Genomic DNA, 17,396 nt, shown 5'->3' on the forward strand with positions numbered 1-17,396 from the left:
CTCTGGCAGTAGCAAAAGGGTCAGATCTCAATTTTTTTTTCAAACTAGAGTCAAATCTCGAATAGGTTTCAGAAAAGGGTCTAAAACACGAAAATTTGCCCTCATCGGCATGGGAGCATAGACTATGTGAAAAATCACAAAACTGGCCCTTTGGCCAAAGTTTAGCACAAAATGGCCCTCTTTTGAAAATATTTCATAAAATGGCCCTACACGCATGACGCCTGCACCTGGGGCGCCATACTAGGTACCATAACGCCTCGGTCAAGGGCGCCATACTAGTCAGCGCTGACTTGCCACGTTGGCAGGGCATGCCATCATGGCACCCCAGGCCAGGGCGTCGTGCTGATGGTCATGACGCCCCCGCTCAGGGCACCATGCCCCTTGCATGCACAAAACAGAGTTTCCTCTGTTTTCCCAACCACAAACCCTCACTTTTCCCCTTCTCCACCCCGGCCGCCCCACTCAAGCCCCTACCTAATGCCCACAAAATTTCGTGGATCGGAGCTCCAAATCGGTGATTTATCCTTCCCTTCGACCCCTCAAGGTATTCTCCATCATTCCTCCTCTTTTTGTTGGTTGAAATCTCCACATTGTGGGGATTTGGGGAAATCCTAGGTCATCCAATTTTGCTATTTTTGTTGATGCATTTTGGTGTTTATGATTCTAGATGGCGAGGATCGTCAATGTGCATCATGTGGACTTTGTCTCCTTTGAGAAGGGAGACACGGAGTATGGTGACCCGAAGAAGAAGCCGGTAGTGATGGTGTTTCCCACAAGTCCTAGCCTTGAGGAGGTTCTGGTTGAGCTTCGAAGAAGGTTGAATTGGATGGAAGAAAGCGATGGAGTAGACTTAACCGGAAGGTATAATGTTGGGTATGGGCAACATATTCGTTGGAAGATAATGCCTCTTGACTCCGAGTTTCATTGGGAAGCATATAAAGAGAGTGTGTTGGCCTCACAAGATAAATCATTTGAGTTATTTGCCACAAAGGTTGTTCGTGCTCGGCTGCACATTGATTTGAATCGGTGTGCATCTTCATATGATGTTAGAAGCCCGGTTTGAGATTCAACACATGTCACTCCGGATGTGCATGAGACAACAATGAGCCAACCTCCAATGACCCAATGTTTGAGCCCCGGCGGGAATGACCAAGTTGATAATGAAGACTTGCACATGGATGGTGGTGGGTTTGAGGGTGATGAATCGGAGGCTTATCTTCATGACCATCATGTTGGTGATGTTGAGGCAAATTGCATGGAAGAGGACATGGACCATGAGATTCCATACAATAGGTCCTATGCGTGGGACTCGGAGGATGAAGGCCCGGATGAAGAAATAGATGAGGATGGTTTGACGGTTAAAGAAGCCAATGCTTTCAAGAAGGTAATAGGCCGTAGTCACAAGACATCATTGTTTCGTGATCTAAGCCTAGCCGATAAGGCGATTGTTGATGGTGGCACAAGTAAAATTCTTGCACCAAGGTTAACTTCAAAGCGAGATACCAAAGCAAGTGTGTATGGTGTTAGTGAAGGAACAATCTTTGAAAGCTTGACAGAACTTCAAATATGGGCCAAGGACTACGCGGTTAAGTTTCATCGGCCATTCATTGTGGAGAAGTCAAACTCGAAAGTGCGTTATGTGGTCAAATGTGAGGAACACAAGAATCATTGCCCTTGGGTTATCCGTGCAAGATGTGTCAAAGGCGGGCCACAATGGAAGATTACAAGTTCCGTGTTTCACCATCGATGTAGTGGCAAGGATATTGATGATGCTAATGTAAAGGATGATCACCGTCAATTGACCTCCAAATTCATTGCATATCGATTTTCAGCCTCCATAAAGATACTCCCGACATATCCCATTCGGGCTTTGATGGAGATGGTGAAGGAGGTTTTTGGGTACGAGGTGAAGTATGGGAAGGCATGGAAGGCCAAGCAAGCTGCCTTTGAGATATTGTATGGTGGTTGGGAAGAATCATACAACCGCCTCGCGATGGTGTTGAAAGCGATGGCGGCAGAAAATCCTGGCATGTACTATATGGTGGAGCCAGATGGCGTGAGAACAAGGATATACAACGATGCAAACGTTCGTATATTTGGACGTGCATTCTGGACTTTTGAGCCATGCATTAGGGCCTTCAAGCATTGTAGGCCGGTCATGTCTGTGGATGGCACATTTCTGACTGGCCAGTTCAAGGGCACATTATTGATCGTTGTGGCTAATGATGGTGGTGACAAATTGGTTCCATTGGCGTTTGCTTTGGTGTCGGCGGAGAACAATGACAACTGGGAGTGGTTTCTTAGTCTAGTGAGGACCAAGGTAATTGGACCTGAAAGAGAGGTTTGCATCATCTCGGACCGCCACCCAAGGATACTCAATGCAGTGGAGATTGACATTCCAGGACATCCTTGCATGCACCATAGGTGGTGCATGAGGCATTTTGTTTCCAACTTTTACCGAGCATGTGGAGACAAGGAATTGTCTGACCTTCTTCATGATTGTTGTCTCGCATTCACCACTAGACATTTTGAGAAATTGTGGGACAAAGTGTATGCCAAAGCAAACAATGGTGGAAAAGATTTCCTAAATAGGAATCTTGCCAATAAAGGAAAGTAGGCACGGGCTTTTGACAATGATGGAGTGAGGTATGGTGACATGACAAACAACATGGCTGAATGTTTCAACATGGTGCTAAAGGGTGTCCGTGCATTGCCGGTGACAGCAATAGTAGAATATACATTCCAGAAGTTGAATGTCTATTTTCAAAAGTATAGTGAAGAAACATCCAACTTGATGTCCGGGAAAAACAAGAAACATCCAACTTGATGTCCATAGGTGGTGACGGTGGAGCTTGAGGACATGGCCGTGGTGACGGTGGAGCTCGAGGACGTGGCAGTGGTGACGGTGGAGCTCGAGGACGTGGCCGTGGTGACGGTGGAGCTCGAGGACGTGGCCGTGGTGACGGTGGAGCTCGAGGACGTGGTCGTGGTGACGGTGGAGCTCGAGGACGTGGTAGTGGTGACGATGGAGCTCAAGGACGTGGCCGTGGTGAAGGTGGAGCTCAAGGACGTGGCTTTGCTTACTAGCTTGGGGTGTGAATCTTATGTATGTGTTGGTCATGTTAGGTGTGTGGAATGTGTGAACTTATGTATGGAGTGATCCTTTTGTATGTCGCGCGTGTGACATGAACCGTTTGTATGTCCATGAAACTCTCTATGTCCCGCATTTATGTGTGAACTTATGTATGATCTGATGTCTTATTTCTGTTGAATAATATGGATCAAACTAAGTTCTTAATCTGTGGGAAACTAATTAAAAAATGTGCAGTACCATGGCGCCCTGGGAAAGGGCGTCATGTAAGTATGCACATCGCCCTACCGTGGGGTGCCATGCATGGCACGCTCAATTAATTAGCATGACGCCCTGAACATTAGAAGTGAAGAAATTTGGGTCCTTAGCCGTTTCTGCAGCCAACAGGCATGGCGCCTTGCCCCAGGGCATCATGCTGTCAACAGGCATGGCGCCCTGCCCCGGGGCGTCATGCTGGCAATAGGCATGGCGCCCTGCCGTCAACTAGCTATTTGCTGATGATGCTGCTGGCTATTTGCTGAGTACTGCTGCTGCTGTTGCTGGAGTTTTGCTAATGCTTCAAGAACATTAAGTGGAAGAGAACCATCACAAATGCATCAAGTTCATACATAGTTCACCACAAATGCATCAAGTCTCATACATAGTTCGAGAGAAAGTTTCATACGTAGTTCACCACAAATGCATCAAGTATCATACATAGTTCACCACAAATGCATCATTTCCTTCCTTTCCCCCTCTTAGCCGGTGCAGCATCCTTCCCCTTCACTAAGCGCCTTCTCCTCTGCAGCGGCACCTCCACCACCTCCTCCTCCTCCTCCTCCTCCTCCTCCTCCTCCTCCTCCTCCTCCTCCTCCTCTAAAGCGGCCTCGATCACCGGGGCCTTACGTGCCTTCCTGTCGTATTTGTGCGGAGTATACTTTCCACGCCTTTGACTAGGCTGGGGTGCATCGGGCATCTGCGAGGTGTTGATCTCATCATGGGTCTGTTCATCGTCCTCCTCCCCCTCGCCATCAACCGAGTCGTCGAGTGGGTGTTCTGTGGCACTTGATGATGATCTCGACCTCGACGTAGAAGGCATGGCGACATCGATGGAGCGGCAGCCTAGTAGAGCACCCAGGCCACGTGCCCAAGACTTGCTCCATTGTGAAATCAAACATGTCAAAGTAAGGAGATAAACACTAACAAGTGTGTATGGAAATCAATTTACGAAGCGTCATACCTCAACAAAAGCTTTTAGCTTGTTGTACGCCTCATCACCTGGAGGGTACTTGAGTGCCTTGCTAGCGTCGTTCACATGCTTCGAGAGCTCGGATTGCTGTTCAAAACGACAAAATAAATCATGTTTGGTTCAATGTTTCTTATGGTTCCAACTAGAGATAGCGGTAACTTACCACAAAGCGGACAACGGGCGCCGATTCATACCGTCTACCATCTCTTATAAGTTTGTTGTACTGCCTGTTGGCCATCCGGTCGAACCCCGGATTGGGTTCATGCAATATGTCATTTGGATCAAATGTCGGCGGGTTTATTTGAGTACGAGTAACAGAACAAGACCACACGAGATAGTGGTTGAATGCTTCCGCATCGAAAGCCCGCGGGGGAGGCTTAGAAATAGGTTCACGCAATGAGAGCTCAATCTTATTGATCTTGTGCTTGAACTCCTAGATATACATGTCATGCTCACGATTCCACTTCTTTATACTCTTCTGCTTCATCTTGTCCAAGCTGCTTATTCAAATTCATCATGTTCGTTAGTAGCATGAAACAATGAAAAGAATACCTTCAAGTAGTATTAAGCATTTACCTATGCAGATGTATCGAAGTGTCTTTGTACTTTGGCGGGGTCTCCTGATATAAGCCAAACTGTGTCATAACCCGTTGTGGCTGATGAAACTCAACGGCATAGTTACAAATCAATGGGCAACGCATCCGCTATAGGTTTGCTTCTTCAAAACACTTTCGATTCAATCTGAAAGTGAGACTTCTGCCAATATTGCCTGCCGTTCCGTATGGCTCCCAGGTCACCTGTAGCGTCAAATAATAAAATAGATGCTTACTATGATTTTTGGAAAACCAAAGGGGCAACACAGTCAACAAACTAACCTGCTCCAGGGTCATGATGTCGAGCTCATTGCAATAGTGCAAATACATGGTCTTTGAATTGCCAACAAAACCTTCAACCTTGCCCCACTTATACGCCCATGTAGGCATACGGTCCGGGTCATCATGATCATCCCATGGCTCATAACCAAGACCCGCAGGTGTTGGCCGCCCAACTGGCAAACGTTCCCAACTCCAGACCGACAAGAGAAGCATGGGACCACCGATATTGGCTTCCTTTGCCTTGGTTGTGTTCTTTGGATCCACGCCCCTATGGCAAGCCTCGTCCAACTACACACAAATAATAGATATGTCAGTACAAACCATATAAAATATCTACATTGTTAAGATACTATGTAAAACTAGTTACCTGTCGATACAAATAAGCTAGTGCCGCCGTACCCCAACTCAGTCCATGTTCCCACCCAGCAAACAACTTTAACCACATAAAGGAAGCATTCACGCCCGTGCCATCCGAGAAAAGAGTCCGGCTGACTACATACCACAAGTATGCCCTGCAATACTGTTGCGCCGTTTCATCATCAACATCATCCGGGCACTTACTAAAGTTCACAGCAATCCAATGATAACTTGCACCGGCGGACTTCCCTTGCACCCCGGCTCCTTCCCAATGAGTCCCACCATAGTCTCACGCCATCCCTCTGAATCTGTGCTAAAACAAATAGGCTCTCCTTTGATAGGAAGTCCAGTGATCATTATAACATCCTGCAAAGTCACCGTCATCTCTCCAGCAATGTAGTGGAAAGTATGTGTCTCAGGGCGCCATCGGTCAACTAGTGCCGTGATCGCACAAGGATTCATCTTCGACATCGAACGAGACACGAGTGAGACAAATGGGAGAAGCACAGTCTTCCGTATATACTCCGTGTATCGCTCGTCATATTCCATCTTCTCATGAACTACACCAGACCTCAAGTGAAGCTGGTCGAAAACCCTTCTTTCATCTGCCATGAACCGTGCACGATGAAGTAGATCGTACGATGGATGGATCAGAGAAGCCATCCTACAAAATTACAATGTACATCGTAAGCCTCCTTTTCATTTCTAAATATCCAGAATAATGGAAATATAAACATACATACAGCTGCAAATATCCATATCCATACAACAAATGGATACATACAACTACAAATCTGTACCTAAGCCAAATCATCCATACAAGTGAATATGCACACACACATGTGCACACAACCTTCTATTCTCTATGTCAAATTTGCTACCAAATACATAAAAACTAAAAAAACCAACTATAAGTACCAAATACTAATCATACTATACATATCCCTACCCATACATTTCTAATACAAATGCAAATATCAACAAATTTTGAAAAAAGGGGATGAACTAGGGTTTCTACACATGGGGTCAATGCAACAAAATTAACCAATAAAAAGAGGAGAAAGTTGGGGGATTACCTAGAGGATTAGGAGGGGAAGAAGATCCACCGGTTTTCCCCTTCGATCTGTCCTTCTTGACCGCGGATTTGGAGGAGGGGAGAGAGGGGCGGCGGGCTGGGCAATGAGAGGAAGAACAGAGACAGAACCCTCTGTCTCGCTCTATAGGGAATCCCGACAAAAGGGGATATTTTCGAAGGGGCATGGCGCCCCGACCCAGGGCGTCATGGTTCCGCCCATAGCGCCCCCACCCCTGGGTGTCATGCAACCACAGATGGGCCCAGGCGTGCCGACGTGGCTGGTCAGCGCCGCGGCAATGGCACCCTTGACCGGGGCGTTATGATGTCTAGCGTGGTGCCCCAGGTGCGGGCGCCATGAGAAAAGGGTCATTTTGTTAAATATTTAAAAAAAGGATTTATTTTGTGCTGAATTTTGGCCAAAGGGCCAGTTTTGTGATTTTTTACCATAGACTACGACTATAGAGGGACTCGCGGGAGCCGTCGGCGACGCGCGAGCCCATGCTTTCTGACCAGCGCACCGGACCGCACCCGGAAAGGGAGCAGGACTATTAAATGGACGTGTCAGCCCGACTGTGCACACATACGAACTACCAGTGCTAGTGCTACAGAGTTTGCATTGTTCCGTTCGCCAGCTAGAGACGCTACACTAGTAGCCGCTGAACCGCAGGACTTTGGGGTGGCATGCATGCACATGCAATGCATAGTACAGTAGACCTGATAAACTGGCTAGGTGTGCATGCACGGGGACGTACGGGAGATCTGGATGTCGATGTGCGCAGTACTCCTACGCAGTAGTAGTACCCAGTACGTATAGCGCGCACAGTCCGTGTAGGGTCGTGCAGTGTAGTACCCAGTACGTATAGCGCGCACAGCCGTAGAGTCGTGCAGTGTATTAGTACGTTAGAGCATCTACAGTCGAACCTCTCAAATCCATTTTATACGTCTGGATGGGTTAATCAGTTATTGCTTGGTCATGTTTTTTTATCCAGACGGACGTCTCAAACGGGCCTCAAACGTCTGAACTGACTGACACCCGCGATATGGGGTGGATATGGGGTGGCCTGGAGCTCCGACATGCGGCCAGCGCAATCCACGCCCCCTCCCCCTACGCCGTCCCCTCGCGCCCACCGGTTGCTGCTCTCACGCCGTCCCCTCGCCCGGCGGCTGCCGCTCCCCCTCGTGGGTAGCGGTGGGTGCTTGCGCCCGTTCTGTTGGCTGCTGCTGCTCCCCCTCATTGGTTTTGCAGTGGGTGCTTGTGCCGCACACGTCGGAGTCGGAGGCACGCGCCACCCGTCACGAGAGGCATCGGGCAAGGAAGAGGGAGGCTGTGGAGAGCTCTGTTCGTCGCCGGCGTGGGTTACCGGCGAAGCCCGATGAGGACGAGCGCCTCCTCGCATGGTTCTACTGCCGGTTGCTTACGATAATGGAGACGAACGCTTGACAGCTCCGACGGAATGACACGAAGACTCTTTGACTTGCCATCGAGCAGTTCGAGCGGGAAGCGTTGGAGAGGCGACGGAGGCGGCTCGGCTGGCCAAGCTTAGGCGCCAAGAGGACCGGGCCGTTCGGCGCCTCAAGGGCCTCGTCATCTGTTAGACTATGTATAGCTTCTGTACCTATGTACGTATATGGTACATATTGTAACACAACCATTATATATAATGAGATAAGCCACCCCTAGAGGGTTGTGCTGGTTCCCCAAAACTTATTGTCTTACATGGTATCACGCTAGGTTACGATCGCTTCCGCTTCTAAACCCTAATACCCGCACCGCCGCCGCAGCCGCCGCCGCCTTCACCGCCGCCGCCGCGCCACCGATCGCGCCGCCGCCATGTCGAGCGCCGCCACCACCGGTTCCACTGTTGCGGGCTTCCTCCCGGCCTCTCTTGCGGCTCTGCTCAACCTCCCGCTCGATGCCGTCTCTGTTCCGGCTCCGATCGGGACAAGGAGCATCGGCTCCGTCTTCTCCACGCCGCCGGCGCCCTCGCTTGGGCGTGACCTCGTGGTCCACACCGCGGCGCCGCCATCCGCTGCGGACTCCGCAGGCGTCGTCCCGCCGCTCCTGCCGCAAGCGGATCACACTGCCCCGCTAGCGGGGTTGGCGGCGTCCCCCCCGGCCGCGGGCCTTGCGGCGTCCGCACCGGCCGCGAGCTTTGCGGCGCCCGCCCTGGCTGCGGTCCCGCCTCCTCCCGCATCGGCTTCGGTGCCTCCGGCTGCCTCCATGGTGTTTGCACCCCAGGCAGCCTCCTCGATGGGATTGTCTTTGCCGCCGCCGTTTCACTTCGGTCATCTCATCACCATCAAGCTCTCCGCCGACAACTACATCTTCTGGCGTGCGCAGGTTCTCCCGCTCTTGGGGAGTCACTACCTGCTAGGCTACGTCGACGGATCGCTTCCCTGCCCACCCGCGCTGGTAGACAGCGTGCACGGTCCGGTCTACAATCCGGCCCATCGCGTCTGGACGGGGCAGGACCAGGCGAACCTCTCCTCCATCCAGGGGTCGCTCTCGCCGGCAGTTGCCGGCCTTGTTGTCTTCGCGAAGACGTCTCATGAGGCCTGGACCATCCTTGAGCGCACATTTGCAGCGCAGTCCCAGGCTCGTGTCTCTGCACTCCGTCGTCAGCTTGGAGAGTGTCAGAAGCTTGACTCCACTGCCACTGAGTTCTACAACAAGGTCAAGGGCCTCGCCGACACATTGGCCTCCATTGGACAGCCCCTCACCGACTCCGAGTTCAACTCATTTATTGTCAATGGTCTTGATGAGGAGTATGATGCCTTAGTCGAGATCATCAACGAGCGGGGCAACTCGACACCCATGCTGGCACACGAGGTTTTCTCTCGGCTCCTTCTCACTGAGCAACGGGTCGAGACTCGCCGCACCAGGGGCACTGGCTCCCTCTCGGCCAACGCCGCCACCAAGGGTGGCCGCTCTTCTTCATCACCCCGGTCTCCCTTGGGGCTGCCACCGTCGCCCGCCTCGGCCCCTCCACCTACTGCGACCTTACCGGGGGCTGGCGGTCCACGTGTGTGTCAGCTTTGTGGCCGCGATGGGCACTGGGCCTCCAAGTGTCATAAGCGCTTCCAGCGAAGCTTCCTTGGTCTTGGCAATGACGGCAAAGATACACGCAACAATGCCCGTCAGGTCGCCATGGCTGATCGTCCCGCGCCGCAGAAGCAACAGGGACACACTCAGTCCTACTCCATCGATCCACACTGGTACATGGACTCTGGGGCGACAGAGCATCTAACCAGCGAGATGGGGAAGCTTCACACTCGTGAACCCTATCATGGCTCCGACAAGATCCACACCGCCAATGGAGCAGGTATGCACATCTCTCATATTGGTCAAGCATCTCTTCTCACTAGACATGCCAATAGGAGTCTTCAGCTTCGCAATGTTCTTCGAGTTCCATCTGTGACCCGTAATCTTCTTTCAGTTCCTAAACTCACACGTGATAATAATGTGCTTTGTGAATTTCACCCTTTTGATCTTTTTATTAAGGATCGGGGTACGAGGGACATTCTTCTTAGTGGGCGGTTGTGCCAGGGCCTCTACCGTCTGGAGCATCCTGGTGTCGCTCGTGTTTTCAGTGGAGTTCGGGTCTCTCCGTCACAGTGGCATGCTCGTCTTGGTCACCCGGCCACACCTATTGTCCGTCATATTTTGCGTCGTCATGAGCTTCCTAGTTTGTCTAGTCATAAAGATGTAGCAGTGTGTGATGCTTGTCAGCAGGGGAAGAGTCATCAACTTCCTTTTTCGGAGTCCAGTCGTGAGGTGAAACATCCTTTAGAACTTGTGTTTTCAGATGTATGGGGTCCTGCTCAGACTTCTGTCAGTGGTCATAATTACTATATCAGTTTCGTTGATGCTTATAGTCGCTTTACCTGGCTTTACCTTATTAAACGCAAATCTGATGTGTTTGATATTTTTGTTCAGTTTCAAAAACATGTTGAACGTCTTCTCAAGCACAAAATTGTTCATGTCCAGTCAGACTGGGGGGGCGAGTATCGCAACCTCAACTCTTTCTTTCAGTCGCTTGGGATAGCTCATCGTTTAGCATGTCCACATACACATCAGCAGAATGGTTCAGTCGAACGTAAGCATCATCATATTGTTGAAGCTGGTCTTACTCTTTTGGCCCATGCATCTGTTCCGTTTCGGTTTTGGAGTGATGCTTTCACCACTGCATGCTTTCTCATCAACCGTACTCCTACCCGTGTTTTAAACATGAAGACTCCCATTGAGGTTCTCCTTAATGAACAACCTGATTATACCTTCCTCAAGGTATTTGGGTGTGCTTGCTGGCCGCATCTTCGTCCATATAACAAGCGCAAGCTTGAGTTTCGTTCTAAGAAGTGTATTTTTCTTGGCTATAGCTCTCTTCATAAAGGTTATAAATGTCTTCATGTTCCCACTAATCGTGTCTATATATCTCGGGACGTCGTGTTTGATGAGCATGTTTTTCCCTTTGCCAACCTTCCTGTGTCCACTGTCGAACCACCATCCCTGCATTCATCCTCTGTTGCTTCTGACCAATTTGATGATGTTGCATACTCTCCTTTGCTGTTACCTAACCATGGTGCAGGAACTGGACGTGGAGCTCGTTTGGAGCTGTTGGAGGATTCACCATCATCATCGTCGTCTTCTGGTGGGCACGTCGATCGCCCTATGTTGCATGGCATAGATTCGCGTGCCCATGCATGGTCACCCGACGAGCCCGTCGCGCCGAGCATCTCCACTGCTCGGTCCGTTTCGCCAGCGGCCGCCGAGTCGCCTGCGGCTCGGCCCGTCACGCCGTCTTCGCCCGCGGCTCGGGTCCTCACGTCGCCTTCATCAGCGGATCGGCCCGCGACACCGGCCGCGCCACGGCCCACTATGCCGAGCTCGCCATCGGCCCGGTCTGTGATGCCGGAGTCGCCAGCTGCTTCGTCTGCTCTGCCGGTTTCGCCGGTGGGTCGGCCTTCTTCGCCAACCGAGTCCGAGGCTACCGTGACTGGCTCCTCGTCACCGGCTGACTCGTCAACGTCGCCGTCCTCCAGCCCATTGCAGGCTGCTCCGTCGACCTCGGTGGTTCCTGTGTCCCGACCACATACACGCAGTCGCAGTGGCATTTTCAAACCTAAGGAACGTAAGGATGGTACGGTTGCTTGGTTGGCTGCTTGTTTGGCTGCTGCTGTTGCGGATCCATCTTCTGAGCCTCGCTCATATCAGGCTGCCCTGCGCATTCCACATTGGCGAGAGGCTATGGAGCAGGAGTTTCATGCTCTTCTTCGTAACAAGACATGGACTCTCGTTCCTCCACCACCACGGGTAAATGTTATTGACTCAAAATGGGTATTCAAAGTGAAGAAGCATTCGGATGGATCTATTGAGCGTTACAAAGCGCGACTTGTTGCTCGCGGTTTTCGGCAGCGTCATGGTCTTGACTATGAGGACACCTTCAGTCCTGTCGTCAAGCCTACCACTATTCGGCTTCTTCTCTCCATTGCTGTTTCTCGTGGCTGGTCACTTCGTCAACTTGATGTGCAGAATGCTTTTCTACATGGATTTTTGGAGGAAGAGGTTTATATGAAACAGCCGCCTGGTTTCTCTGATCCTGATCGTCCTGACTATATCTGTCGTCTTTCCAAAGCACTATATGGTTTGAAGCAAGCTCCTCGTGCCTGGCATGCCCGCCTTGCCTCTGCCCTTCGTGCTCATGGGTTTGTGCCGTCTACTGCTGACACTTCGTTATTTCTTCTACAGAAGCCAGAAGTCACTATGTATCTTTTGGTATATGTCGATGATATTATCCTTGTCAGCTCTTCTCAGTATGCTGCTGATGCTCTTGTCTGCTCTCTTGGTGTTGATTTTGCGGTCAAAGATCTTGGGAAGCTTCACTACTTTCTTGGAGTTGAGGTCACTTCTCGTGCTACTGGTCTTGTCCTTACGCAGAAGAAGTACTCCTTGGAGTTGTTACAGAGAGCTGGCATGCTGAAGTGCAAACCGACCACCACACCCATGTCGTCTACCGACAAGATAACAGCTGTTGATGGTGAGCTTTTGTCTCCTGCGGATGCCACAGAGTACAGGAGCATTGTTGGTGGACTTCAGTACTTGACGATCACGAGACCAGATATCTCTTATGCTGTTAACAGGGTTTGTCAGTATCTTCAGGCTCCCAGAGATACTCATTGGGCTGCTGTTAAACGCATTCTTCATTATGTTCAGTTCACCCTGACATTTGGTATGCATATTCGGCCGACTTCCTTTCGGGTCCTTTCGGCCTTCTCTGATGCAGATTGGGCTTGTAGCCCAGATGACAGGCGATCCACGGGGGGTTATGCAATATTCTTTGGCTCTAATTTGATCGCCTGGAGTGCTCGGAAACAGGCTACTGTGTCACGTAGCAGTACTGAAGCTGAGTACAAGGCTGTGGCTAATGCTACTGCAGAGATTATTTGGGTGCAGTCTTTGCTTCAGGAGTTGGGTTTGTCTCAACCACAGCCTCCTATTTTTGGTGTGATAACATCGGTGCTACATACCTTTCTGCAAATCCAGTATTTCATGCCCGAATGAAACACATTGAAGTTGACTATCACTTTGTACGGGAACGTGTATCACAGAAGCAACTCCAGATCAAGTTTATCTCATGTAAGGATCAACTTGCAGACATCTTCACTAAGCCTTTACCGCTGCCACAGTTTGAGGCTTGTAGGCGCAATCTTACCCTTCTCAGTTCTTTAGAAAGTGGCTAAGATTGAGGGAGGGTGTTAGACTATGTATAGCTTCTGTACCTATGTACGTATATGGTACATATTGTAACACAACCATTATATATAATGAGATAAGCCACCCCTAGAGGGTTGTGCTGGTTCCCCAAAACTTATTGTCTTACATCATCGTCGACTCCTCCTCCGACGAATCGAACGATCCTCCACGAGCCGCCGACGGGTACAACTACGTCGGCGATCAGAAGGGGAAAGGGCCGGCCCGGAAGTGGTGAAGTTAATTTTAATTTCAAGTTTTGGACGTAGTATAAAGTTGTCCATTGTTTATGTAAACTTTGATAGATTTTTTGGTGAACTATTGTGTTATTTCTATGTCCAATCAGCTGATCTACGTAATTTCATCGTCTTTGCGTGATATAGTATGAATATAGGGATTGGGATATGAGAATGAGAAATACGAATGTGGACGACACGATTCAAAGAGTGTTCGTTCAGTGTCCGCGGGTGTTTGAAGGCCCGGATTTGCTGAGTCCGGATGTAGACGCTTATCGCCTCATAATCATCGTCACCGGGTCGCAGTGTACCGTGGTACGTGGCAGCACCGTCTGCGTGATTCCCAACAGTGCGTGGTGGGTTGCGTGACTGGCCCACACGTCACGCGTGGTGCCAGGCGTGTGACGCGCGATCATGCGTTATAGATGGATGGATGGATGGTTGGTGGTGCTCCGTGCCAGTACCGGAGGCGCCGTGCATGCAGGTGCGCCCCGCAGAATGGTCGGTCGGTGCGGCGCCTTTACGGAGCGGGCGACTGTTACTTCCACCTTTCATGGCCGCCACGAGGAAGAGGAACGCAGCTGCCCCTGCCCCTGCCCCTGCCCGTGCCCGGTACTGTGGATCATCGTGGCTGCCGACGCCGCTCGATGAGCTGGTTGGTTTGGTGATGTGCGTGTGCGTGTGCGCGCGCGCGCCAAATAAGCTCTTTGTCTGCATGGCATGTGCTAGTCTACGTGCCCGTCGCTTGGACCCAGCTGCCCAGATCAATCAGGGAGAGGGAGGGCAGTGCTCCGTCAGAGCTACACGAGGGCGGCCACTACTGTGCGCTCTTTCCGTGACCAGCAGGACAGGAGCAGGAGCAGGACCAGGCTGCTAGTAGATCCGGGTCTGCAGGGCGCGCCTTGAATTCTTGATCACTCGCTTGGCGTTTTCACAAGATGTGGAGCCGAACGTGATGCCACCGCAAACCTGCCCCCATTTATTGAATTCAGCTGTTACCCGGCCCAAGGGCTTTGATCCGCGCGTCTCCGTTCCCATCTTCCCTTTTTCTTTAGCGCTAGCCGTACGTACGTTGGGATCGCATCACGCAATCTGTTTCGTCGTTTGGTCGCCGCTACCAAGCTCTTCGTAGCGGACTTTTGACCGCAAATTACCGCATCTTTAGCTGCTGTAGATGCAGATTGATCTCTCTTTGGCACGGCCCTGCATGGATGGGATCGTCGACCCATTATTTCGCCGGTCAGTTGCCCAACGTGCAGTGGCGTCACGTGTCCTCCCACCAGAGTGCCGCTTCAAGTCATGGCTTCTTCCCCAACCGCAAACGCGGACGCGTATAAAACCTCCCTCCCTCACTCCGCATAGGCCTCCACGCCCACGACCGTCTCCTCATCCGTTTCCCTCTCCTCTCTCTTCCTTCGCCAAACCCGAAAGCTAGCACGCCGTAGTACTTGGCCATGGCCGTGCAGGCGCAACACCTCTCCCACGCCTTCCCCCACGACCTCCACGCCTACAACAGCGTCGGTGCTCTGGAGGACGAGATGACGGGCGGCTCCCTCTTCTTTCCCGAGAACCTCAAGCGCGGGCCGGAACTGGAGGGTGCTGGGAACACGGTGTTCGGCGACGTTCCGCGCGTCGATCCCACTTGGCACGACAACACCACCCGCAGCCACGGTTTTGCGCAGAGGAAGCGGGCGCGCGTCGTCCCGGAGGCGCCTTCGTACTTGGAGAATCAGCGCGGGCAGGGGCTTGTGCCCGTCGGTGATGTGCTGACCAGGGCGGTGGGCTCCGGCACGGCGTCCACCAGTGGGAGAATGATCAATGCCGCCGGCCCGCCGCAGGACCTGCTCTCGCAGCTGTACCGTCAGGGCATGGAGATCGATGCAGTCCTACGACTCGAGGTACGTACCATCTTCTTCATGCACCGTTTCTCTTTCTATCTTGGTGATTGGATGGACACGAGTTCTTGGGTTTGATTGCGCGGTGTATTGATTCGTGGTGATTCTGATCGACGTTCTGCAGACCGACCGCATGCGCGCCGGGCTGGAGGAGGCGCGGCAGCAGCACGTCAGGGCGCTGGTATCGGCGGCGGAGCGTGCTGCGGCGAGGCGGCTGCGTGCCGCGGAGGCCGCGCTGGAGCTGGCGCGCTGCCGCAACGCCAAGCTGTCAGAGAGGCTCACCCAGATTTGCGCCGAGGGCCAGGCGTGGATACGCGTCGCCAAGAGCCACGAGGCAGTCGCTGCGGGCCTCCAAGCTACACTCGACCAGCTCCTGCAGTCCCCTTGCGCTGCCGTCGCCGCCACCGGAGCGGATGGAGACGGCGACGCCGAGGACGCGCGGTCCTGCTGTTTCGAGACCCCCGCCGGCGACGACGCTGCGGCATCCAAGGCGTCGGCGGCGGCGTGCAGGGCTTGCGGCGAGGGCGAGTCGTGCGTGTTGCTGCTGCCGTGCAGGCACCTGTGCCTCTGCAGCGCGTGCGACGCCGCCGTGGACACCTGCCCGCTGTGCGCGACCACCAAGAACGCGTCGCTCCATGTCCTGCTCTCGTGATTCAAGGAACCAGTGGCCTCCTCCGAAACGGTTTGCGATAGGAAACTCAGCAGGCTTGATCAACTTGCACATGTTATCAAGCTACAGTGGGTTCAGTTTGCCGAAGAAGTCGCGGTGCTTCAAGAATTTGGCGGCAGGTCATGTGGAATCTCAGCTCTCTAAAGAGACCCGCGTCTAAATGTACAAGTGGTTCCTGTAGTTTTGTAGAGCATATTACTTTCAGGAGCCGCCTGAATTAGCCAGAAAAACAAACTGTTGTGGGTTTGTTATTTCGGACAAGGATGGCAGGAACTGAATGCAATTTCAAATAGAGCGCCTAGTTTGATTTTAGCGTTTTCGTCTTCCAAGTAGGGTTAGAATGTATTTTGTTTAGGATTTCGATAACATGCGAACGTTTGCTGGCACAACATGGCAAATCGAACGTTTTTCATAATGATTTATGTTGTCGAGGATAACGATTTTCTTTAGTAAGCAAGGACAAATTCGGCCTGTTCTATTCTTTGCTAGGATTATGCCATGCTTGCTCGTCATCCTCGCCACAACATAATTTGACATGAAAAAAGAAGATTTCCGATGCTCTCCTAGAATGTTTTCTTTTTTATCTTTCCCTTTGTTCATGGCATAGTTTTCTGTTGTTGTGGGCACCTCCAATCAAGGAATCAAAGATTGCGAATCAATTTGTGGTTGAGTTGGTTAGGTGGACAGTGGTATCCTCAACCCATCAGGGTTCAAATCCTGGTGCTCGCATTATTCCTGGATTTATTTTAGGATTTCCGGCGATACGCTTTCAGTGGGAGGAGACGTTCCCATCGACGATGAGGCGCCTACGGTGACTTCGTAAATCTCAAGATGATATGGCGGCTCAGTCTCTCGAAGATGCTCATCAGGGTAAAGTGTGCGTGTGTGCGTTTATAGGGGTGAGTGTATGCGCGTGTATATGAGTGCTTGTGTCTGTACTGATGCTAAAAAAATCAAAGATAGTCATTTTTTTGTGTTTGGTTAGGGCATCTATAATTGGAACACTCACTCCCCCTAACGGCCGGGTGGACAGCCTCCGCCCGGACCCAAGAGGGCCCAAAAATGCTACCCAACTAGATCTCGCGAGTGTTATATGTCTGACAGTCTGGCGCCCTTCAAACCCAGTCATCCCCTTGGTCAAGCTCTGGCAGAGGTACTAGCAACGGATCTTAGTTCGGATGAACCAGATCCGTTGACTGGGAGGTCGTCGCCTGCTCGAAC

The 17,396-nt window shown here is 51.6% G+C and overlaps 1 protein-coding gene across 1 annotated transcript; it reads left to right on the forward strand.

The window, feature by feature from the left end:
- Positions 1 to 14,641: 14,641 nt before the first annotated feature.
- On the forward strand, positions 14,642 to 16,590 carry LOC123189115 (probable BOI-related E3 ubiquitin-protein ligase 3). Its single transcript, XM_044601452.1, has 2 exons — positions 14,642 to 15,508; positions 15,630 to 16,590. The coding sequence occupies exons 1-2, from the start codon at positions 15,065 to 15,067 to the stop codon at positions 16,155 to 16,157; spliced, it is 972 nt and encodes a 323-aa protein (XP_044457387.1). The 5' UTR covers positions 14,642 to 15,064; the 3' UTR covers positions 16,158 to 16,590.
- Positions 16,591 to 17,396: the final 806 nt, after the last annotated feature.

The sequence above is a fragment of the Triticum aestivum genome, chromosome 2A (assembly GCF_018294505.1).
Source record: "Triticum aestivum cultivar Chinese Spring chromosome 2A, IWGSC CS RefSeq v2.1, whole genome shotgun sequence".
NCBI classification, from domain to species: domain Eukaryota; kingdom Viridiplantae; phylum Streptophyta; class Magnoliopsida; order Poales; family Poaceae; genus Triticum; species Triticum aestivum.

Excerpts from the sequence above, each read along its gene's own strand:
- LOC123189115 (XM_044601452.1), top strand. The coding sequence starts at position 15,065 with ATGGCCGTGCAGGCGCAACACCTCTCCCACGCCTTCCCCCACGACCTC. Across the intron at positions 15,509-15,629 it reads ATGCAGTCCTACGACTCGAG|ACCGACCGCATGCGCGCCGG; the intron begins GTACGTACCATC and ends GACGTTCTGCAG.